This window comes from Rhinatrema bivittatum, chromosome 19 (assembly GCF_901001135.1).
Source record: "Rhinatrema bivittatum chromosome 19, aRhiBiv1.1, whole genome shotgun sequence".
Classification (NCBI taxonomy): domain Eukaryota; kingdom Metazoa; phylum Chordata; class Amphibia; order Gymnophiona; family Rhinatrematidae; genus Rhinatrema; species Rhinatrema bivittatum.
The window spans coordinates 21,191,134-21,215,528 of record NC_042633.1 but is presented as its reverse complement, the minus strand read 5'-3'; the positions used below and the strand labels follow the sequence as shown (position 1 = coordinate 21,215,528).

Genomic DNA, 24,395 nt, shown 5'->3' with positions numbered 1-24,395 from the left:
CAGCAGCTCCTGGCTGGCTGGCTCTCTAGATGTTCTCACCAGCAGCTCCTGGCTGGTTGGCTGGCTCTCTAGATGTTCTCACCAGCAGCTCCTGGCTGGCTGGCTGGCTCTCTAGATGTTCTCACCAGCAGCTCCTGGCTGGCTGGCTGGCTCTCTAGATGTTCTCACCAGCAGCTCCTAGCTGGCTGGCTCTCTAGATGTTCTCACCAGCAGCTCCTGGCTGGTTGGCTGGCTCTCTAGATGTTCTCACCAGCAGCTCCTGGCTGGCTGGCTGGCTCTCTAGATGTTCTCACCAGCAGCTCCTGGCTGGCTGGCTGGCTCTCTAGATGTTCTCACCAGCAGCTCCTGGCTGGCTGGCTCTCTAGATGTTCTCACCAGCAGCTCCTGGCTGGTTGGCTCTCTAGATGTTCTCATCAGCAGCTCCTGGCTGGCTGGCTGGCTGGCTCTCTAGATGTTCTCACCAGCAGCTCCTGGCTGGCTGGCTGGCTCTCTAGATGTTCTCACCAGCAGCTCCTGGCTGGCTGGCTCTCTAGATGTTCTCACCAGCAGCTCCTGGCTGGCTGGCTGGCTCTCTAGATGTTCTCACCAGCAGCTCCTGGCTGGCTGGCTGGCTCTCTAGATGTTCTCACTAGCAGCTCCTGGCTGGCTGGCTCTCTAGATGTTCTCACCAGCAGCTCCTGGCTGGTTGGCTGGCTCTCTAGATGTTCTCACCAGCAGCTCCTGGCTGGCTGGCTGGCTCTCTAGATGTTCTCACCAGCAGCTCCTGGCTGGCTGGCTGGCTCTCTAGATGTTCTCACCAGCAGCTCCTGGCTGGCTGGCTCTCTAGATGTTCTCATCAGCAGCTCCTGGCTGGCTGGCTGGCTCTCTAGATGTTCTCACCAGCAGCTTCTGGCTGGCTGGCTGGCTCTCTAGATGTTCTCACCAGCAGCTCCTGGCTGGCTGGCTGGCTCTCTAGATGTTCTCACCAGCAGCTCCTAGCTGGCTGGCTGGCTCTCTAGATGTTCTCATCAGCAGCTCCTAGCTGGCTGGCTGGCTCTCTAGATGTTCTCACCAGCAGCTCCTAGTTGGCTGGCTGGCTGGCTCTCTAGATGTTCTCATCAGCAGCTCCTAGCTGGCTGGCTGGCTCTCTAGATGTTCTCACCAGCAGCTCCTAGTTGGCTGGCTGGCTGGCTCTCTGGATGTTCTCATCAGCAGCTCCTGGCTGGCTGGCTGGCTCTCTAGATGTTCTCACCAGCAGCTCCTAGTTGGCTGGCTGGCTGGCTCTCTAGATGTTCTGTGTTAGTAATACCAAGGCTGTGGGTTCAAAGCCCACTATGCCAGCTATAGCCTGGATTCCAACCTAGCCCACAGGAGAGGTGTCACTGCCTCAAGCTAAGAGGGAAAGGTAGCTTTAGTGAAAGTTTGGCCATTTTTCCTAGTAAAGCCCCCAGCTGGTGGTGGCCATCTGAATATACTCAGCACTCCGCTCCGGGATTTCAGAGCGGTGCTTGGCCCAGGAGAGGGATTCCAGGCCTGGAGAACTCAGCCACAGGCAGGCGCTGGGAGGAGAGGGACTCTAATCTGAGCCTCCTGCGGCTCCCAGGAGAGGGAACACATTTACCTCGCTTCTTCCTGTCCAGTTATTACAGAGAAACAATGTTAAGAACGCGCCGCTGAGTAGAACCTGTTTGCCTTGTGCCTTTGCATCCCTCCCCCGTCCCTGAGGCTGCTGCCGCCATGCATGAGAGGGAAGTGCAGGGAGGTTTTAATAAATCTCGGCTGCGGGAGATTCCCCAGGGCCCAGCTCCTTCCTCCTTGCAAAGCTACCAAGTTACCCAGTCCTGGGAAAGAGATTGCGGGCCAGTCCTGGTTTTCTTAGGGTCCAGACAGATGAATCCAGAACCAGTCAGTTATGCACTTCTACCAGCAGATGGAGACAGAGCAAACTAATGTCACAGTACATATACCCCTGCAGTGGCATCAGCCCGCCAGTATTCTCCGTCTCCAGCAGATGCTGGACGTGCATCTCCCTACTGGGGATGGCTTCAAATTTTAGAAGGAGAAATATAAGGAGATTGAATTCACCCCGCTCTCCTGCGGTGACACCAGATGGTCCCTCCCCCCTTTGACAATTCCTGAGGTGATTTCTCTGGTCCCTCAGATGAGTGCCTTGGTCCAGTAGCTGGTTTTTCAGCCAGCGTGGACTTAGCTGTTGAAACAGCTGAAAGGCAGCGGGTGCAGGAAGCCAAGCGCGGCGGTGATGGTATATGTCCTCTCCCACCGCAGCCAGAGACCGACTCTGTAGTCAGCCAGGATGGGCTGAGCTCAGATAAAGCTTAAAAAAAACAACAACAGAGAAGGAGGGGGTGGGGGGTTTGTAGGATTCCTCTTTACTCTGGTCTCCGTGCTTGGCACGCCGATCCAACATTCGTTCCCACCTCCGAGGGAGTTTAAGGGGCGTGGGCAACCTGGCGGGTTGAGCAGCCTGTGTGGGCTAGGCCCCCGCTTTCTCTGTGTGCCGCGTGGTAGGCCACAGCGGCGTTTTTTTTTTTGCGCGTTTTCCTGCGCATTCGGCTGCCCTCTTCAGGACCGTTAGTTCGTGCGAGTGTGTCCGGTTGGGCGCCCAGGTTTTTTGGACGCTTAGTTGGACGCCTGCTTGGGCGTCCAGTTGGTAGCGGCATCTACTTTGGGCGCGCGCTTTCCTGGACGCGTGATCTGGGCGGCATAGCGGGCCCTCTGTTTTTGGGCGCTCATCAAGGCACAGGGTTGGACGCTTCAATTTTGGATGCCTATTTTTTTACAGCGCGAATTCAGCTGGACGCACACCTTTCAGTCACCTGTTGAGCGTTCTGACAGACTGGAGGCCCCTTACCCTCTGGGCTGCCTGGCGTCCCCTCTAACTTGGGCCAGCGCTGCCTGGAGGCTCGGGGGGAATTGCCTTCGTCTGGTTTTTACTAAGCCCGGTTCTTCCCAGCCTGATGAGGGCCTGGGTAAAGATGTGTCAGAAGGGGGCGCCTGACCTTGGAAGGTCCTTAACTGGTTCATCAGTGGGGGAAGGTAACTCAGGGGGCGCAGGACAGGTGCCTCCTGGTTTGGGCATGGATCCTTCTGCCTTTTCTCCAGTGGAAGTTTTTTCAAGGATTGTAATCTTTGCCTCGGGCACAGTCCTCGGCCCCGACCAATCTTGCCAGGTCAGAGACCCAGGCGGTGACTTCCCGCACACCTGCTGCTGTGACTAAGCGCTGAGGGACACTTAGATTGGCAGTCGGTCTTCTCGATAGGGACCCGGATGGCACGGATGATGAAGCCGATTCTTACTCCCTGGAGGATGGGGAAATTCCTCTGGGATTGGAATTGTATAGGACCACGTTGCGTTTCTTTCATAGAGATGAGTTACCGGCTCTGATTTTCCAGACATTTAAGATGCTGGGAGTCCCTGGGGCTGAATCCATGTCTGAGCCAAAGAAAGCTCCCATTTTGGTTTCTTTGCGTAAAGCCTCTTGGTTTTTCCCTGTTATGGAGGCCATTCAAGAATTGATTGATCTTGAGTGGGGCGCCCTGGAAGCTAATTTCAAAGGGTGGTTGGGTCTTGGAAGGCCTGCACACCCCTGGCAGGCCCGCAAGAGAGCGGTTGCGTTTTCCGAAAGTGGATGCGTTTGCGTGTGCCATCTCCAAGCGGACGACTATCCCCGTAGAGGGAGGAGTGGCCTTGAAGGATGCACATGATGAAAGGATTGAGGCCATCCTTAAGCAGGCATTTGAAGCAGTGGCGATGACCTTGCAGGTCGCTGCTTGTTGTTCCCTGGTGGCTCGCTCTTGTTTGCTTCTCTCTCAGGAGGTCGATGAATCTGGAGTGAATTCCAGGGCAGTGATGGAACCAGCAGCCGCCTTTTTGGCAGATCCGCACCTCAGCCAGAGGGGTGGCTTCAGTAATAGCAGCCAGACGTCAGGTATGACTGAGAAATTGGTCGGCCGATGCAACCTCCAAGTCTAACTGTATGAAGTTGCCCTTTAAAGGCTCGCTCTTGTTTGGGAGCGAGGGAGAAACTGGCCAGTAAGTGGGGCGAATCACCAATTCCTCGATTACTGGAGGATAAGAAGCAGACACCACCCTCCTTTATAACAAGAGGGATTGTGCTAAGGGATCCAAGCTTTTTCAACCATAGAGGAGCGACCTTTCAGAAGACTCAACCTTTGGGTAAGTCTCAGTCCTTTCATCCCAGTCAGCCCAGAAGGGATGCCGGCTCGGGTAGTGGCTTCTCCTGAGCCTCCCAATGAAGCTTTGACGACCCACCCCCAGGAGCAGGAGATAGGGGGACGCCTCTCTCTCTCTTCTATTAGAGGTGGGTCGAGATCTCATCGGATCTGGAGGTGATACGAGAAGGATATGCGCTGGACTTTCGCAGTGTTCCTCGGGATGTATTCATGGTCTTTCCCTGCCACTTCCCACAGAAGAGGCAGGCAGGGGAGGATACGTTGTCAAGGCTCCTCAGTCTGAGGGCTGTGATTCCGGTGCCCACGTCTCAAGAAAATACGGGGCCATATTCAATTTACTTCATTGTGCCCAAGAAGGAGGGCTCTCTTCTTCTCATCCTGGATCTCAAAGGGGTCAATCGTCATTTACGGGTGACTCATTTTCGCATGGAAACCTTGCACTCGGTGATATTGGCCGTGCAGTCGGAGGAGTTTCTGACCTCCTTGGATCTGTCCGAGGCAGACCTGCATATTCCTATCCGGCTACGGCACCAGCGTTTTCTGTGAGTCGCGGTTTGGGGATGTCGCCATCAGTTTCGAGCGCTGCCTTTTGGTCTGGCCACTGTGTCCAGAACGTTTTCCAGAGTTGAGAAAGGATGGGAGTTTTCCAGAGAACGGGATTCTGGTACTTGGACGACTGGCTGGAAGAGAGCCTCCTAGTGTCGCAAAGATGATCTCCTCCTTGTTGCAGGAGCTCAGTTGGGTGGTGAACCTGGCCAAGAGCAGTCTTCAGCCATCTCAGTTGCTAGAGTAGCTCAAAGCAGGGCACTCCTGGTCAACCAAAGTAGGCTGTTCCAGGCCTGGGTTGTGCCCTAGTTCTGTTTTACCAGTGATATCCCTTAGATAAGCAGAACCACAAAGACCAGCATGCCATGGGGGTGGGGGTGGGAGGCAAACCCGGACTGGATCAGCCCGTTTCAGTTGCCCTGTTTTGAGCTGGGAAACCCTACAGGGGGACCTGTCACGAGGACAGCAAGGGGGAGGTGTGAAGCTATACAGAGGGATTTCGATTTCGGAACCATTTCCTGAGTGAGAAAGTGGTTTACATGACTAATATATAGAAAAATATCATTGAAAAAAAATGTATAATAAATAAGAGAAAAAATGATCTTTAAAAGCTGCCAAGGCACAAGTCACAGCAGTGTCCCTCACAAGCCGGTTCCATAACTTGGGAGAATTGCCAGAGAAAGGTCGTGGGTGGGCAGGAGCAGGGCCATTTTAATTCCCCCTTCAAAGCAGCTCGTGGAACCGACCCCCTTCGCTTTTATGACCCCAATGACCAACCGGCCCCGGGCATGCTCCTTCCCGAGCTTTCCTTCCAATAAGCTGGGCCCATAATCTTGTGTGGAGCTGTCACGCCATCGGGGGAGGTGTGACATCTGCGCCCATGCCCTCTGGGTATAGGTGAGCACCTGAATTACAATTTATTTATTCGACTTCTCGCCTTTGAAGACAATTTGACCCCAAGCGGTTCACAATAAAAATCCACCGCTGGGAGTCTCCAACCTTGCTCTATGGACAGGTCTGGCAGCAGGGCGTCCTCATAATCCAAATCTCATGACAGGAATTGCATTGTTAGTGAAAATAATTGCAAAATTTGCTCTGTAGAAGAGCAGCTGGATTCGGCCACACCGGCCAAAAAAAAAAACCCCCCACTTTTTTGTTTTTGTTTTGTATAATTTCCGCTGTTCTGGGCATCTAGTGATGAGCTGCAATCAATGGGAACCCCCCCCCCCACCCCCGTTAATTCACGGGGGTCCTCCTTCTCTTGACCGCTTTTCTTTTCCTGCTTTCTCTGAACGTCCTTCTCTTTGTCCGTTTCGCCGTCACGTCGGCGCCGTGTTTACCACGGCCGGATGCCGTCTGTACTGAACGGAGGATAAGGTAGTCGTACCCGCCACGAGGGCCAGGGAGCGACGGGAGAAAATGGAAACTTCGTGGCGGAAAGGGGCAGTGGACGGGCGCACGAACCTCCTGGGGGGGGCGCCAGTGGGGAGCAACGGGGTAGCAGAATTCGGGAGCACGCCTAGGACGGGGCCCCGGAGGGATCCCGTGCGAGGAGAGGGAAGCCGGGGCTCTACGGAGGGAGACTGGGGGGCAGTGTAGGTTCTGTCCCTCTCTCTCCACCCCCACCCCCTCCGACCCCTCTACTTCTTTTGTCCCCGGTTCTGCCCTTTCTCTCCCTCTCCCCTTCGTGCACTCTGCTCACCGGAGGGGGAGGCAGAAAGATCCAGAAGCCTCTCGTTAGGAGGGGCCAAAATCGCATTGTTTGGGGATGGGATTGGGGAAGAGGGAGGAAAGAACAGCTGTCAGCCCTGAAAAGGGGGCATGGAAGGCGGTGGGGAGAGAGCGGCGGAGCGCGTGCTCTGCCACCTTCTCCTCTGGAGCAGGGAGGTGCTGGGTTGGGGTTGGGGATGGGACGGGATTGTCCATGGTTTCGTTTCTTTAACGTTCTCCATCAAAAGCTTCTTTTGCTCTTAACTAATGCTGGCACAGGGTCTCTGCCTGGGGCCATGCCTGTTCCTGCCCCGTCCAGCGGGGCAGGGGGGTAGTGGTAAGTGTTGGTTCTCACCGCATCTCCCTCCAGGGTCCACGTGCTTGGACAAGCTATGAAGCTACCCGGATCAGTCTGTGGGAACCCCCTTATTCTACTATTTTATTTTTCTTCTTCCCTCGCATGGACCATCGTGACAGTGGGAGAGGCTCGCAACCTAATCCCCATGGACCCGAATGGACTCTCTGACCCCTACGTGAAGCTGAAGCTGATACCAGATCCAAAGAACCTGAGCAAGCAGAAGACCAGAACTGTCAAGTCTACCCTGAACCCCATCTGGAACGAAGCCTTCATGTTGTAAGTTACAGTATAGGGGACGCTCTCCCCTCTGAGCCAGCACTGACCCAGTGTCCCAGCCTGGTGTTAGGGGACGCTCTCCCCTCTGAGCCAGCACTGACCCAGTGTCCCAGCCTGGTGTTAGGGGACACTCTCCCCTCTGAGCCAGCACTGACCCAGTGTCCCAGCCTGGTGTTAGGGGACACTCTCCCCTCTGAGCCAGCACTGACCCAGTGTCCCAGCCTGGTGTCAGGGGTCACTCTCCCCTCTGAGCCAGCACTGACCCAGTGTCCCAGCCTGGTGTTAGGGGTCACTCTCCCCTCTGAGCCAGCACTGACCCAGTGTCCCAGCCTGGTGTTAGGGGACACTCACCCAGTGTCCCAGCCTGGTGTTAGGGGACACTCTCCCCTCTGAGCCAGCACTGACCCAGTGTCCCAGCCTGGTGTTAGGGGACGCTCTCCCCTCTGAGCCAGCACTGACCCAGTGTCCCAGCCTGGTGTTAGGGAACGCTCTCCCCTCTGAGCCAGCACTGACCCAGTGTCCCAGCCTGGTGTTAGGGGATGCTTTTCCAATCACCAGGGCTCTTTCTGAATAAATACAATCATGGGTTCTATACTGACCACTAGACGTCACCATTGCACAATGACTGGGATACCCTTCCTCCCGCCCAGGGTCTGTTTGTACTGTCTTTGCAGCATCTCCACCCCTGGCCTAGGAGTTGAGTGGAAGACCAGAACTGGATCTGAACTCAGGTCCTTCTGCACAGCGGTATACAGTGTGGCCACTGAGCTAGCCCTGGTGCTCTTTCTTAAAGGGATGTGTGTGCAAAAAATAATTTGGGAGGACGGAAATTACTCATTAAAGGGCATGTGAAATCAGCTTAATTTTCGCAACACCCTTCCTTATTCCTGCTCTCAACCTTTTGGTTTGTTCCTTTCGAAGCTCTCTGAAGCCAGGAGACCTGGACCGCCGGCTCTCCGTGGAGGTGTGGGACTGGGACCGCACCTCCCGCAATGACTTTATGGGCTCCATGTCCTTCGGGGTCTCCGAGCTCCTGAAGAACAGCATTGACGGCTGGTAAGAAGGCTCTCTCCCTCTCGCCACCTCCCCCCATCTCTTCCTCTCTCCCCATTTGCACCTGAGCTCAGTCTACCCCTTTTCCCCTCCTCCCAGCCCAGCATCGAGGACATTCAGCACCTAGCAGGGAGCTCAGTTTGAACCCAGATCATGTAAAGGGGCAGGATTCTTAACCTCTCTCTCTCTTTCTCTATCGTTTCTGTCCGTTTGGTGTCCCTTTTTATTTCCTCTTTTTGAAATGTTCTGGTCTACGTGTGCCTGGTCCTCTGTCTGCCACTCTTCCACACCTGCCGCTTTGTTTTTTTTCTTTTCTTACCTCTCTTCTCCCCCCATTTTCTGTCAATTTTTTGTTTCTTACCCTCCCTGTCCCCTCACTCTTTCTCTCCGTGTCCATCTTACTATTTTTTTTTTCCTGGTCTCGTTCGATGTCCTCGCTTGGATACCCTCCCATCCGTCTTCGTCTCTTCCTACGTTGTCCGTCGTCCCGATGTCTCCCTCCCTCAGGTATAAATTACTAAACCAGGAGGAAGGCGAATATTACAATGTCCCAGTTCCCGATGACGCTGAGGACTTTGGACTCCGGCAAAAATTTGAGGTACGGGCGGGTGGGGACCATGGGGCTGTTCTCACCCCCCCCCCCCCTCCCAATTCAGTTTCCCCCAGCTCCATTGCTTGCCTCGGTGCCTGGGAGAGGGGGGCTCTGAAGGGTGGACTTAGGGGGTTTTCCTGTACCAAGGTTGATGCGTCAGAACTTAAGGGGGCAAGAGGTTGGGGAGGACCCAATGGCATGACCACCATGGGCTCATCAGACCAAAATAAAGTCCTCCACCCCCCCCAGCCCCCCAAGAGGAACCAGCTGGGTATGAGCCTAGAAAGCTTTGGGAAAGGAATCGACTGTAGCCCATACTGATCATTTCCATAGCCATCCTTGCGGCTCCCAACTTTTGAAGCCAACTTGCGTATTCCACGCAAGTTGACCCGTATTTGCCCAGTTGTCAGGAGGGTGGAGGTGGGCAAGGGAATTTCTCATGAATTTCTCTGATGGCGATCTCCAGTTAGCGTTCATCGTCCATCTTTTCAGTTTTTTTAAATCTCTTCCCTGCCCCCCCCCCCCCCCCATCTCCTCTATCCACTTCCCATGCCCCCAACCCCCCCACCTCCTGTTGTAGGCTCCCTCTTTCTCTTGTTCCCTTTCCCCCTCAATCTCAGGTCTTCCTCGCTCCCATGGATGACACATTCTGTCCTGGTATCCACTGACCACCCCCTCCTTGCTTCTTGTGCTCTTCTCTTTCAGGCCTGCAACTTCCCCATGGAATTTTACGAGGTAATTACTTACATTTTTGTAATAAGAGTTTTCACCCACTAAAACATCTGTATGCACATTGCGGATCTTCTGGAAAGGGGGAGGACAGTTTTGATAGTGCCTGCTATGCTGGTGGGCCCATAAATACTTTGGGGAGGGGAGGAACAAGGTCATTACCAAAAGGAAGCTCTCCCCCCCTCCATTTCCCTGGGAAAGTGCTAGTGGGGGGCTGCAGTTTTTGTGTTCACGTTTCCTCCCCCTCATTGGACTGGGAGCAGAGAACGTGCCTGAAGGTAGACGTAGGGCTTTGAAAACACAGTCATTCTGTGGGTTTCCCCTCCCCCCACCTAACCCTGTCCACTCTTACTATGTATGGGTGAGGGTGGGGGAAACTTTTAAACTGGGTAACCATGCGTTTTCCCCGTGTAAAAACTTTGAATGTTGCCCCTTTAATGAAAGAAAGTTCTAGAAAAAGGAAGGCTTCAATGTCAGCTGGAATTTGCTGGGAGGGTAGGGTGGGAGGAAAATAAACATTAGAGAAACTTTCTTCACAGATAGGGAAATGGATGGATGGAAGAGCGTCCTAGCAGGGAGGCAAAAACAGGATTGGAATTCATGAAAACCTAGGAAGGGCATAGTATCCTCAGTGGTGAGGGGGAGAGGGTAAAGCCTGGGATGGGCACAGAGGATCCTCGGGGGTGGGGGAGTGAGGGGTAAAGCCTGAGATGGACACAGAGGATCTTCAACAGTGGAGGAGTGAGGGGTAAAGGCTGTGACAGGTGAGCATAAAATTGGAAGTAGAAAAACAGAAAATTAAGGCAGATAAGGACCACAGGGCCTATCTAGTCTGCCCTTTCCTAATGCAAAACTGCAGTGCTTACCCAATCTCAGGCTTTGCCCTCACATCCAAGCACTCTCTGTGTCTGTCCTAGGCTTTTTTGGCTTAATCACCTCCCTAGGATTCTATGCATTCCTCACCCTTTCTGTGAAGAAATATTTTATGATGTTAACTCCTCTAAGTTTACCTCACGATGCCTCATACTACTCTGATCTCTTGGTCTAGAACTTCTTTTCCATTGAAAAATGCTTGCTGGAGAGAACATTCTAGAACAAGACCAAAAAGGAGCTGCAGCACCCAGCACTTTTATATCATTAAAAGGAAAAAAAAAATTAAACTTACATTTCCCCACTGCCATAACTGGATAGGGTGAATGCAGCTGCATGCCCATTTGCTTTGAGGACGGTGAATAAACTGTTGGGGGGGATATGTAACCTCCCTCCATAGGCTCTGCATAGGATTGTCCCTGATTCACTCTTATCACTTAAGCACAATTTCTGCGGGTGCTTCTCCTTTTAGAAGTGTTGGGATACTCTGGGAAATTCATTTCCATTTCAATAACCTTTATTATGAGGTTTTTTTTTTTTCTGAAATAGAAATGACAGCGCTAAAGGGAAAAAGAATTTAAATATCACTGTGAGCTCAACCCAGCAGAGGGCAGCACTGTAGCACTTGAGAAATATTCCCCTAAAAAATACAGCCACTATGTGCCAAGGGCTTGCTTTACGTACATCTTTTTTTATCCTCTCATGGAATACAGGAAATGACTTGCTTGCCTGCATGTAACTGAGTAAAGGCCAGGGCTCCAGGTCATCACATATCTGATCCATACATTTTGACCTGCTACTCCATTAAGTTCGCTGGATAGCTCTTGTCATGGTACGGGACAGGGCCAGTCTGGTCCTGGTTCTGGATGGAGGGGGGGGGGGGGGGGGGGTACTTGAAACCTCCTGGTTACCATTTGTAGAAAGGAAAGCCACAAGCCCCCATCCATTCTATGGACAGGATCAGCTCCAGCACAGTGCTCTTCTGGTGACCCATGCCAGAGTACAGCTTGTCTTTCACTCCAAGCATCTCAGGTCACCATACTCCGTCTGCGGCAGCAACCACGGAAAATGTCTCATTTTTGTCTCGGGGTCCCACTCGTCTTCCTTCCCCAACGATGAATAACTTTTATTTTTAAGTGAATGTATCTCTGTTCAACCAGGTTTAGCCCATGGTTCTACCTCTAACCCTGGGGAAGAGATAGGGGAGGCGAGCCTATCCTTGTTTTTGACCCCCATGGCATCTCTGGACTTGTCATTTTAAGTACAAATTCCACCATTGCCATGGGGGTGAAACCAGGACCATCCCCTGGTGAAGACCCAGCTTGCACTTGCCATTTAGAGCAAGGCCTGGCCAACTGGCTCCAGTTGGCCAACCCTAGTTCAGAAGGCACAAAGGGGTTAGAGGCTGTCTGAAGGCTGCGCAAGGCTATCATATGCTTTGTGCCTCTTGCAGAAAGTGAGGCGAGGTCCCTCCCCCAGCCCCAGCCCTACAGACTCCAAGCGCATCAGTTTCTTTGGCACGAGCCGCTTCCACATCTCGGACTTCAACTTCCTGATGGTGCTTGGGAAGGGCAGCTTCGGAAAGGTGAGACCCGCTGCGAGGCGCATCACCTAGGGGACTGGGCTTTGTTTTAACTGTGTGTGTTGGAGGGGGTGGTGGGATCAGGGGAGGATTGTTTCATAGATTATTCTGTTAGTCAAGATTCTCCAGAAGAGCGGCAGGTACATTTGGAGGAGGATGATCAGGCTTATTCTGCTTTCCGAGAACTTGTTGTGGTGTTGAAAGTATAGCAGGGAAGACCGAGATGAGATGTGTGATCTTTTGAGGTCCCTTCCAGCACCAGTTCCCCTGTCTTTCCCTTGACTCTGGATGACCTCCTGAGCTCCGTCTTTCTCTGATTCTAGATGACATCCTGCAAGGTTAACGAGGAACTATAATTTGGTGTGATAAAGCACCATGGGGAGGGAAGCTGGAAGACATGGAGCTCTATTAATATTTGCCTTGTGCATTACTTGTGTTGCCTGTTTGGTTCCGAATGGCACCGTGAGGTGTCAGCAGAGCCCCATCCATGGGGTAGCGCAATGCTGCCTCCTCGCCTCCCAAATCCCACCTGCTTTAATTCCTAGTCTGCCAACAGCAGGCCTGTAATTTTTATGTTAACTTGCAGACATCCCCCTACACACATGCCTTAAAGAGCTGGCGAGAAAAGTTATCTTTGTGCTTCTGGTTAGTTTTCTAGATTCTTCTGAAGGGTTATTCACCTCCTCCCCCCCCCCCCCCCCTCCCCATGCTTCCATTTCACTTTAGGCTTAACATTATTTCTTGCTCTCTTGGTTCTGGTCAGATCCCGGTTCTGGCCCGGTGGCAGGACACCATGGATCCTGCGGCTCTGGCTGCTGTTTCTCCTCTTTCCCCCAGGATCAGACGCAGTTTGTCCTGCTCCTTCCTGGCTGGGAAGTCCTGGATTTTCTCTCCCTTTTCTCATTGCAGGAGGAAATGCATTTCTGCTTCTCTTTCTCCGCTGCTGCACTGCAGGCAGAGTTGGGCTTCTGGGGGTTTCCAGCTCAGTTTCTGCCTGCACCTTCTGTCTCTAACTCTGTGCCTGGTGAGGGTCTGTCTGTGTTTTACATGTGTGACCGAGGTAAGGGATGCTGTTAGCATGGGGTTTCTATGCAGTGGATTTCCCAAGTCCCTAAACCATTAAGGTGGACTTGGGAAATCCACTGCAAGGGATAAGCAGCATGGAATCTATAAACCTTTTGGGATCCTGCCAGGTACTCGTGGCCTGGATTGGCCACAGTTGGAAACAGGATACTGGGCTTGATGGACCTTTGGTCTGACTCAGTATGGCACATCTTATGTTCTTATGATCTGTCACAGTCTGGCTGGTTCTGATTTCCAGTAGGAGGTATATTGGGGTTATAGGGCCCGGTGCTGTCTTTTCCTAGTTAGGGCTGTTGTGGTATGAGTTCTGGCATTTAATGCTGTTATGGTGGGGCAGGTGCTGAGGGCGAGTTGTGTTGGGTCACAGCGTGTCTAGTAGTGGAGAGAGTTTGTGTTGCTGGGTGAGTGCTGGCAGTTAGTGCTGTTATGGTGGGGCAGGTTTGCTGTGCGGGTGCTGAGGGTGTATTTTGCAGGGTTTTGTGTTGGGTCACAGAGTGTCTGTAGTGGAGAGAGTTTGTGATGCTGGGTGAGTGCTGGCAGTTAGTGCTGTTATGGTGGGGCAGGTTTGCTGTGCAGGTGCTGAGGGTGTATTTTGCAGGGTTTTGTGTTGGGTCACAGAGTGTGTGTAGTAGAGAGAGTTTGTGTTGCTGGGTGAGTGCTGGCAGTTAGTGCTGTTATGGTGGGGCAGGTTTGCTGTGCAGGTGCTGAGGGTGTTTTTTGCAGGGTTTTGTGTTGGGTCACAGAGTGTCTGGTAGTGGAGAGAGTTTGTGTTGCTGGGTGAGTGCAGGCAGTTAGTGCTGTTATGGTGGGGCAGGTTTGCTGTGCAGGTGCTGAGGGTGTTTTTTGCAGGGTTTTGTGTTGGGTCACAGAGTGTATGGTAGTGGAGAGAGTTTGTGTTGCTGGGTGAGTGCTGGCAGTTAGTGCTGTTATGGTGGGGCAGGTTTGCTGTGCAGGTGCTGAGGGTGTTTTTTGCAGGGTTTTGTGTTGGGTCACAGAGTGTCTGTAGTGGAGAGAGTTTGTGTTGCTGGGTGAGTGCTGGCAGTTAGTGCTGTTATGGTGGGGCAGGTTTGCTGTGCAGGTGCTGAGGGTGTATTTTGCAGGGTTTTGTGTTGGGTCACAGAGTGTCTGTAGTGGAGAGAGTTTGTGTTGCTGGGTGAGTGTTGGCCGTTAGTGCTGTAATGGTGGGGAAGGTTTGCTGTGCAGGTGCTGAGGGTGTATTTTGCAGGGTTTTGTGTTGGGTCACAGAGTGTCTGTAGTGGAGAGAGTTTGTGTCGCTCTTACTGTGGTGAACTTAGAATATGAATATTCTTTTTTGCAAGGTGAATAGTAAGAGGAAATGTCCTTGTTCTGCTTTGCACCCATTGTGTCACGGAGGTGAGCCCTTAGGCTGGGGTGTGATTGACGCAAGCTAGCAGTTCTACTGTTTGCTTTTCAACGGGAAAGGTTTGAGGAACAGCATCATTAAAACCTTTCAGGTTTCTGAAATTCTGTATCATCTCCCCATGCAGATGTTCACATCCTTCAGCCTCTCCTCATAAGACCCCCACACCATTTTGGTTGCTTTTCCCTGGACCCCCTCCGTCCTATCTCTATCCTTTATCAGCTCTGTCTCCAGAACTAAACACAGCGAGGCCTCGCCAGGGACCTGTACTGAGGGAGCTCAGAGATGTGCAGAATGTCATTTTTGGCACAGAATCCCTCCAGGAGTAGAGAGTGTGTGTGTGTGTGTGTGTGTGTGTGTGTGTGTGTGTGTGTGTGTGTGTGTGTGAGAGAGAGACTCTGGCTGAGTGCGTATATGTCAGAGCCAATGAGAATGTCTATGTTTCTCTACATCGTATGTAGCTGTTTCGGCGGGATGTTTCAAACAAGTCAGCAAATCTTCCTGATAAACGGAAGCTAGGGTGAAGCAGGCACCTTGTTCCTGTTGAAAACCGGAAGGCCCGTTTCGAAAGCCAGTTCCATGCGTCAAATTGTCCTCCCTCCGTACAGCTAACAGTGGGCCTAGGACGGCACAACGCACGTACCGTTGGCCGCTTTGAGGGGAGGCATTTCCCGAGGGGAGTGTTTGGGGCGGGCCGGGTAAAATAGTGCAGGGTGTGTGTCTTTGATATAATTTCTTTGAGGCTGAGTGACTGGAGTGGTGCTCTGAGCTGCACAGTGCGCTGTGTGGCCCGTCTCCTAAAAGATCTGGGGACGCCCTAGTCTAGTGGACGCTCTGTATGTTTAGTATGTGCGCCCCATTAGTCTCCAGTGTTTTCAGTGTGGGCAAATGGGTCACTTCGCCCGCGATTGCCACTACCCTGGCAATGCCACCCACATACCAGAGAGGGTATACAAGAGGTAGATTTCCCTCAAGAGGGGGGATACGCAGACCTGTGCCTCAATTCAACCCCAGTGTTTGGAACAATAGTGGAAGTCGGAGCCAGTTCGCCCCACCTGCACCATGATGCCAGGCCCAGTCAGATTTTGCTGAGGTACATAAGCCACTGTTAGTAGCTGATATCCATGTGCCCATTCATAAACATGAAACCCACGCCAGGCTTTTGTTAAACGGCGCTACATATGTTGACTTTTTGATTGATACAGGTGCAGCTGTCTCAGTTTTAAGGCAATTACCATCTAGCATGTCCCTAACTTCAGAAACACAGAGGAAGAAACAATTTTGTTCCCCCGGAGTAACACAAGTTCACAGTTCTAGTCTATTTCGTAGGTCTCGGGTGCTTCCAGCGCTGCTACTTCTGTTCTGCCGGTACCCTGGCCGTCGAGATGCGTGCCAGCGCTCAGGCTGGGTTTCTGGTTGGGTACCAGTGCTGGCTTGTTCTCCTGGTCCCCCTGACCTTCAGGCTGGCGCTCTCTGGTGCGCACCCGAGAGCGCCAGCCTGAATACCAGGTGTACCTGGTGCTAGTTCTGGTCTGTTCTCTTGTTCTCACCTTGGCAGGGGGCCGTGTCCGTCTCTCATTTCGCCTGTCTCTCCCCCCCCCCCCCCCCCCCCCTTTCCAGGTGATGCTGGCGGAGCGCCGTGGCACGGACGACCTCTTTGCCATCAAGATCCTGAAGAAGGATGTGATCATCCAGGACGACGATGTGGAATGCACCATGGTGGAGAAGCGGGTGCTGGCGCTCCCCGACCGCCCTCACTTCCTCACCCAGCTCCACTCCACCTTCCAGACAGCGGTAGGGTGAACCCGAAGGGCGCGCTCCTTTTCCCCACTGGGAAAACCTCTAGGGGAGGGCGGGAGGGGCAGGGAGCAGCTGTGCTCTGACCCCTGCGGGTCTCTTCCTGCAGGACCGGCTGTACTTTGTGATGGAGTACGTGAATGGAGGAGATCTGATGTACCACATCCAGCAGGTCGGGAAGTTCAAGGAGCCCCATGCCATGTGAGTGCGAGTGGCGTTACCTGCTGTGGTCGGGGGAAGGGGCAGTAAAACTTCACCCGCAGAAAACCATCTCCCCTGCCCTCTTTATAGATCTGCCCCATTATCTAATCTGCCTTCCATCCCTCTCACTCTTCTCTTGGCCTTGCCCCTTTCTTCCTTCAACTGCCATTTTCCTCTGGGCCTTACCTCCCCCTCTCTCTCCCTTCCTTCTCTTGGCCTTGCATTCCCCCCCCCCCCCCCCCCCCCCCCCCCCCCCCCCCCCCCCCCCCCCCCCCCCCCCCCCCTTCGTTCTCACTCTGCTCTTGGCCTTGTCTCCTCGTTCACCTTCCCTTGGTCTTGTCTCTCTTCCTTCTCAATCATCTCTTCCTCACGCCTCCCTCTCTCTCTCCCTTCCTTCTCTTGGCCGTGCATCCCCCCCCCCCCCCTTCGTTCTCACTCTGCTCTTGGTCTTGTCTCCTCGTTCACCTTCCCTTGGTCTTGTCTCTCTTCCTCATGCTTCTCTCTCTCTCTCTCTCTCCCTTCCTTCTCTTGGCCTTGCATCCCCTCGCCCCCCCCCCCCCCCCTTCGTTCTCACTCTGCTCTTGGCCTTGTCTCCTCATTCGCCTTCCCTTGGTCTTGTCTCTCTTCCTTCTCAGTCATCTCTTCCTCATGCCTCTCTCTCTCTCTCCCTTCCTTCTCTTGGCCTTGCACCCCCCCCCCCCCCCCCCCCTTCGTTCTCACTCTGCTCTTGGCCTTGTCTCCTCATTCGCCTTCCCTTGGTCTTGTCTCTCTTCCTTCTCAGTCATCTCTTCCTCATGCCCCTCTCTCTCTCTCCCTTCCTTCTCTTGGCCTTGCACCCCCCCCCCCCCTCCCCTTCGTTCTCACTCTGCTCTTGGCCTTGTCTCCTCGTTCACCTTCCCTTGGTCTTGTCTCTCTTCCTTCTCAGTCATCTCTTGCTCACGCCTCCCTCTCTCTCTCTCCTCTTGGCCTTACCTCATTCTCTCTATCCTCTCTCCCTTCCAGGTTCTATGCAGCAGAGATTGCCATCGGCCTCTTCTTCCTACACAATAAAGGTATAATCTACAGGTACGGACCTTTCCTTCTCCTGCAGCACTTCCCCCGTGCCGCCCACATCGCCGCTCGCCATCAGCGCCTGACCCCCTCCTCCTCCCTTCCTTCCCCGTTTCCTTGCCATTCCCTCAAGCTTCTCGCCCATCGCTGTCTCTCGCCAGCCCCATTCCTCTGCTTACGTCGGCACGGACACTGCCTTCTCTCGTGCTTGCAAAACTGGTGCCAAGCAGCGAGGATGGCGGGGATACGTTGATAATTCCGAGCAGGGCAAGGTTGCCCGCGGAGAGGGAATGATTCACCCACTCTTTCCCAGATCCCCCCCCCCTCCCGTCTCTCTTTGGAAAACGTTGAGGTGCGGCAGGGGACGCCAGACCAGCCCGGTGGTGTTTTCCCTGGGGAAAAGGGGTGACGTCACTCATGACCCCTACCCCACCCTTGTTTCAGATGGGTCTATGAATCGTTGCTGGGCTGCCAGGGATCCATCCTTTTTTCCCCGTTGAAAAAAAACCCAACATACAGTATATAGATAATTCTTTTATTTTCTCCACCTGCACGGAATAAAGGAATTTTCAAGAGAAAAAAAACATCATTTCCCCTCCGTTCCAAGGAAAAAAAAACCAAACCAAAAAACCCCATTCCTTAGCCATAATTCTCCTTGAATAAACTCAAAAGAGGTGCAGAATCCCAAGGGCTTTTTAAATTTCACCGTAAATCACCAGTGCGGGAGGGGAACCGGGCACTGACTGTGCCAGGGCTTGTGTGTCTGCTTTTAGAGAATACCCATGGACGGAGGGGCCATGCTGCCTCAGGACTGCTACCAGCACAGACAGAGAACCCCCACCACCCCAATGAACTCCCCGTCCCCTCTACCTGAGCCTCCATTTCCCCCCCCCCCCCAGCACCTCCTGCTCATCCCTCTGACAGAGGGGGCAGGAGCCATGAAAACAGAAGCCAGGAAGGTTCAACATGGCAGCAGCCATCCGGCCAACACAGACGGGCAGTGCGTGATGAGATCAGACCGTTTGGGCCGTGGTCTACATGACAGGCTGGGCCTGCTTAGAAGACTCACGAGCCCTTTGTTATCCGCTCGCACGCCCTCACACCCCCAACCCGGGGGGGGGGGTGTGTTGGGGTTTCCCTATCCGGGGTCATTTTAAAACCGGGCTGCGTATGTTCGAATTTAAGTTACAGAGCGAACGTGACGCGTGTTGAGTCCGCTTTGGGGAAAACCCGCCCGGCAAGGTTAGGCGCCCGTGTTTACGCCCCAGGCAGTTGGGCGGAGGACATTTCCGCGCGCAACCTTGACCACCGCTCTCTCTCTCTCGTGCCCCAGGGACCTGAAGCTGGACAACGTCATGCTGGACGCGGAAGGGCACATCAAGATCACGGATTTCGGCATGTGCAAGGAGAACATCTTCAGCGGGGCCACCACGCGGACCTTCTGCGGCACCCCCGACTACATCGCCCCCGAGGTAACGCGCACCAGCGGCCTCCAGTGGGGAAAGGGGGCGATAGGATAGGGGGCGGGACCGGCCGGAAGGGGTTTCCCTATACAAAGGAGAAGCTGGGGGGGGGGGGGGCAAGGGGGAGTTTTGTCCTCCGATGCCCGGAGGAGGGGAAGATGAGAGGGAAATGCTCTCCTGTCTCCCACCCGGCTTCGCCTTTGGTTGGCAAACGTTTCTTCCCGACTGGCTAGCTTTTGACGGGGGTGGGGTTGGCAGACGGCCCGTTTTTTGTCTGGCATTCGTAGCCCGGGAGAGGCTGCATGCTGTCAGTGTTTCTGTCTTTTGAGGGGCCAGATTTAAGGAAGCAAGGGCAGGAGGATCCTCCCCGGCTCACTTTGTACAGTTTGGCCTGAGCGTTCACGTTTCCAGCAGCTTCCGAAGTCCCATAGGCAGGAAAGGCCTATGGGACTTCGGAACCCTCTACCCACTCCAAGCCATACATTTCCCAGCTGTGCCGCGGCTTTCTGTTGCAGATTATCGCCTACCAAGCCTACGGGAAATCGGTGGACTGGTGGTCCTACGGGGTCCTGCTCTACGAAATGCTGGCGGGGCAGGTAAGCAGGCAGCTCCCTCGGCAGGAGGGGGGAAGGGCTGCCAGAATTCCCCCCCCCCCCCATGAGTCACCGGGGCAGAAGAGGGTGGCACTGGTGTCCAGAGTCGGCCTCCTCTGAGTCGGGGGGGAGGGGGGGGGGGTCTTCCCTGGCCGGTGCTCAGAGGGAGCGCGGCCCCGGGTTCTCCCGGACTGGGTGAAAGATGCCGAGGGGGGGGGGGCACGAGGAGTGGGGTAGGGAAAGAAATGTACCCCCTATTTGTGTATTGGTGGGGGGAGGCTAACCTGCTGTTTGTAATTTGGTTTTTTTTTCCTCCCGTTTTCTTTCCGGAACGCCACCGCGCACAGCCCCCGTTTGACGGGGAGGATGAGGACGAACTGTTCCAGTCCATCATGGAGCAGACGGTGACCTACCCCAAGTCCCTCTCCCGGGAGGCTGTCTCCATCTGTAAAGGGGTAATTCATGCTCTCCCTGCCTTCCGCTTAATGAGCATCAAGGGGGGGAGGGGGGGGGGAGTGGTCAGGCAGCACCGTATGAACAGCATGGCAGCTTCCATGAAGCCTGGCAAAGCCCCAGTTAGAACCAGCCTGCCTCCGTCCCACCTGGCTCTCATCAGGGAGCCATCCTGCAGGATCTGTCTCCTTTTCTCCTACCACTTTTTTTGCCTTTACCAGGGCCCTATCACAACCAGCTCCCGCCATTTCAGCTGGGGAGTCTGGCAGCAGGGTGGGCTGGGGGTCCCCTCTACACTCGGCTTGACCTTTTCCTCCTCTCCCCCCCCCCCCCCCCCCCCCCCCCCACCTCTCAGCTCCTCACCAAACACCCACTGAAGCGTCTGGGCTCGGGCTGCGAGGGCGAGCGGGACATCCGGGAGCATGCCTTCTTTCGCTGGATCGACTGGGAGCGCCTGGAAAACCTGGACATTCAGCCCCCCTTCAAACCCCGCCCGGTGAGTTCCTACCTGCTTCCTCTTGGCTGGGCCTGATACTCCCTGGGTGACGGGAATACAGGAAGAGGACCTTGCTAGGGGGAGGGGAAGACCTATATCCCCCACCCCTCTTTCTCAGTGTAATTTCAGGGAGCAGACCTTGTGTCAGGACGCTGGGGGGGGGGGGGGGGGTGGAGATGGCTACCAGGCATCCCACAAGGGGCTACCACTTTTCAGAAACCACTAACAACCTGCCACCAGCTGTTCACCAAACCCTGAGAATGCTGTCTCAGTAGCCGATACTTTTTTACTGGACGGATGTAAGAATTTTCCAGAAATGCCGATGGGTTTGCCAGAGTGTCTAAGGCTCCCTGTGCCAGAGGCTGGCAGTCCCCAAAGCTCCGCCATGCCCACCATATTGGGGAATTCATCCGTCTAGTCCAATGGGGAGGTAGCCCCAGCTCACCAAGGACCCAAAACTTTGCAGAGGGAGGTGTGGCAACTCAGGCCTGGTCACCGCCATTCCGGCGGGAGTGAGAGCTACCCACAATCCCATCCTGCCCCCTCGAACAGGAGGGTCGACGGGAAAATGGCCTGGATGACAGTCTGCATGCAGCAGCTCAGGGGAGGGGGGACGGGTGCAACCAATAAAGCTCACACCAAAACATTTTTAGCGTACATCTGCAACGAAATTGAACACGTGCGTAAAAGCCTATTTAACGGCCTCCATAAAGAGTTTATGCAGTGTCAAGTTATACTTTGGCCACACTGGTGTGGTAATCCCTAATAAAAAAAAAACCAAAAAAACTAACAGTGCAGGCCACTACCATGTTCGAAATGTGAAGCGAACAGGCTGGTGAGCTGTGGGGATTTTCTCCCTCCCTCGGCAACAGGCGAATTATCACCTTTTCTCCTCGCCCCCCCCCCCCCCCCCCAAGTGTTAGGCTCCTATCCTCGAGCCCCTCTGCAGCCCTCCAGAAGGTGAACAAACCCTACTGGAGGGTCCCAGGCCTTCACGGGTAGGAGCGAAGGCAAAACCCTCCTGCCGGTAGCAGTGGTCAGTGCCGTATGGGGCTCTTTCTTCCTGCCCATGAAGACCTGGAATCCTCTAGAAGGGTGCGCTCGCCTTCCACAGGGGGCAAAGAGGGTCTCGAGGGAGTGGCCAAGGGCGGTGCCAATGCCTTGTTGGGGGGGGGGGGAGGGGGGGTAGAAGTGATCACCCCACAGCCCTTCTGCTGTAGGGCTGTGGGGTAGAAGTGATCACCCCACAGCCCTTCTGCTGTAGGGCTGTGGGGTAGATTGTGATCACCAAAGGGGTGAGGGGATGCCCTGGACGTGTTGGGGGCTGAATACTGTGCTACTGGGAGGGAAGCAGTCCCCACTGATAGAAGGCAGGGTTCTCACTTCCAGCAATGGGACCTTCGGGATTTAGCTTGCATGGTAGTTAATACCAGTTCCTAGCCAGTGGCCGTTTCCCTAGCACTTGGTAGACCAGCATGGAGGGTAAGCGTGCGGCTTGAATGCTCGCTTACATACAAGGTGGGACGCCGGGTCCTTTGCGTGCGCAGACGCGTGGCTCTTTGTCTTCTCAGACCTCTTAACATGCACAGGAAGACCTTCCTGACCATGTCTACACTTTTATCATTCCCAGTAGGGTGTTACCAAGCAAGCTAAAGTTTATTGCATTGGCCTCGTAGGGTGAGAAAGTTCTGGCACGTGTGTCACCTTGCCTAGTGACAGGAAGTAACATATAGGATTTGTCTGTTCACTCTCTCGTGGGACTATAAAAAGAGATGGGTGGCATCCAACACCCTCCCACAGAGTTGGCTCTCCAGTGGTCCACCCTTCTCAGACACACCGGGGGTTTTACATACCATAGTTGAAGCTAATTCTATTTTTTTTGTTTGTTTGTTTGTTTTCAGTGTGGAAAGAGTGGGGAAAACTTTGACAAGTTCTTCACGGGGGTCGCCCCGGTGCTGACCCCGCCGGACCAACTGGTGCTGGCTGGCATCGACCAGAGCGAATTCCGGGGCTTCACCTACGTCAACCCAGAGTTCCAGCAGCCTGGCCCCCCCTCCGTTCCCCACAGCCCTGTTCCTGTCTCCGTGGTGTGATGACCCCGCGCCCCCCCCCCCCCCCGCAAACATCGCCACCCTCTTTCCCTCCCACCCACCTTCATTGCCCCCATTCCACTGCTCCTAAGGTGCCGCCATCTGCCTACCTTGGCCAATGTTGGCCTTGCCCTTGTTTTAGCCCTCGCTTCCTCAGTGATGCCTTGCCTTGTCCAAGCTGTGCTCTCGCCCTTCCAGTGAATACTCCACATGTGATAGTCCTGCACAGGAGAAAAGGAAAGGGAATATCGTTCATAGATACCTTCCTGCTGGAGTCAAAAAAACATTCTACCATGGTCTTCGTTCTGGTGCTGCTGAACGTGAGCTCCCAGAAACCAACGCAGTCAAAAGGTGCTGCCAAATACGAAGAAAACCAGGAGTTATTCATTCACCCTATGCTCCCCTATATGACAGAGAACTAGGGCTGGAGGCCTCATGTCCGTCAGGAATGGACTATTTTGGGGAGGAGAACCTAAACTGGATTTCTGTGTCAGCCTGGAATGGACTTGGGTACAGAGCCTGTGGGAAGAGCCACCTTGAACCGGATTTGGTCACCCCCATGGTGGGGTTGGACTCTGTCTTTCCCCTTAACTCTTCGCTCCCCCTCCAACCCTCTAATTGCGAGCTTCCATCTCTCCTACCTTGCCATGCATGGCTGTGAACGCCTCTCCTTTCCAGTCGGATGGCACAGTACGTACACCCTACCCAAGACTCTGAAAGTAGCCTTCAGTGGCAGGGCTTCTGAAACCTGGCCTACTGACCCCCCTCCTGGCCAGTTGGGCTTTCAGGATCTCCTGAAAACCTAACTGGCTGTGAGGTCACCAGGAACAGGTTCGGGAAGACCGCCATCACCGTCTCTCTCTCTGTCCCTCTCTGTGCAACCAACTGTCTTCTAACTCTATGCTACAATGCAATACTGTACTTCTCCCTTGAGCCTCAGTTGTTGTATATTGGTTGAAACCTCAACAATATTTTGTCCATGGATTGTGTTGTGTCTGGCCAATTCTTGACCGGTAGCGCTTTTCCAGTGCTCAGAAGGGAAGTTGGGTGGGTTGCTCTCCATTAGAACACGAGAAAGTGATCTCCCCTCCCCCGTTTTTATTTTAAGTTTTAAACTATACCGAGAACCTCCATCTTCTGCCTACCCTCTGTCCGTGGAGGGGCGGGGGGCCTTCCTCTCTCGTAGATTTCTCTAACCTCGAGAAATGTGTATGTGCTGGCTGGAATCTCACACCTCTACAACCACTCGCCCACAGCTGACCTTCTCTAGCCCTCTGGTCACTACCTCACTAATAAAATGCTGGAGGTTTCTCTCTACAAGTGGCCAGGGCAAACCCCAGGATTTTACTCCTAAGCCAATTTGCTGGGAGACGCAGGGTGACCAGAGGTCGGGGCCCAGCCGCCAGCCTTACCGAAGGCGAGCTCTCGCGTTCAAAACTGCAGGTGCCCTGTGCGCAAAGTCCCCGAATGGTGCTGGGGCGGGGGCTCTCTGCGGCTTCTACCGGGGGTAGCCATTTTGAGCCAGGTTCAGCAAAGCCCGGGCGCTGACAGCACAGTGACCTCACAGCTCTGCTTGCTGGCTACAAAATGGCGGCCCTCGGCGGTGACAGCAGCACAGGATCCCGTCCTCCAGCTTCTTCCCCGTTTGGAAGCCGTCAGGTCTTAAAATTTGGCAGCCACCAGGATGGGCGAGCGACCGGTGGATGCTAGCCCCCCCTGGCAACCAGCTCTTCCCTTTGCTGGCCACGTCTGGCAGAGGACTAGTGGCGAGGTCCGGAGGGTGGGGGAGAGAGACGGATAGGGGAAGGTGGTGAGGGCCTTAAATTAAGCAGGGTGGGGGGGGCGCGCGGTGTCACTTAAAGAGGAAAGCGGAGAGGG

General features: G+C 54.2%; 1 protein-coding gene across 1 annotated transcript in view; it reads left to right on the top strand.

The window, feature by feature from the left end:
• PRKCG (protein kinase C gamma) overlaps positions 1-24,140 on the top strand; it is a 43,671-nt gene extending 19,531 nt beyond the window's left edge. The window contains 13 exon segments of the mRNA XM_029585346.1: positions 6,928-7,084; positions 8,006-8,140; positions 8,645-8,735; positions 9,435-9,464; positions 11,782-11,913; positions 15,995-16,168; positions 16,281-16,372; positions 17,375-17,437; positions 18,756-18,894; positions 19,401-19,481; positions 19,826-19,933; positions 20,287-20,427; positions 22,329-24,140. Coding sequence (XP_029441206.1) covers positions 6,928-7,084; positions 8,006-8,140; positions 8,645-8,735; positions 9,435-9,464; positions 11,782-11,913; positions 15,995-16,168; positions 16,281-16,372; positions 17,375-17,437; positions 18,756-18,894; positions 19,401-19,481; positions 19,826-19,933; positions 20,287-20,427; positions 22,329-22,520 — 1,535 coding nt within the window. The 3' untranslated portion in view covers positions 22,521-24,140.
• Positions 24,141-24,395: the final 255 nt, after the last annotated feature.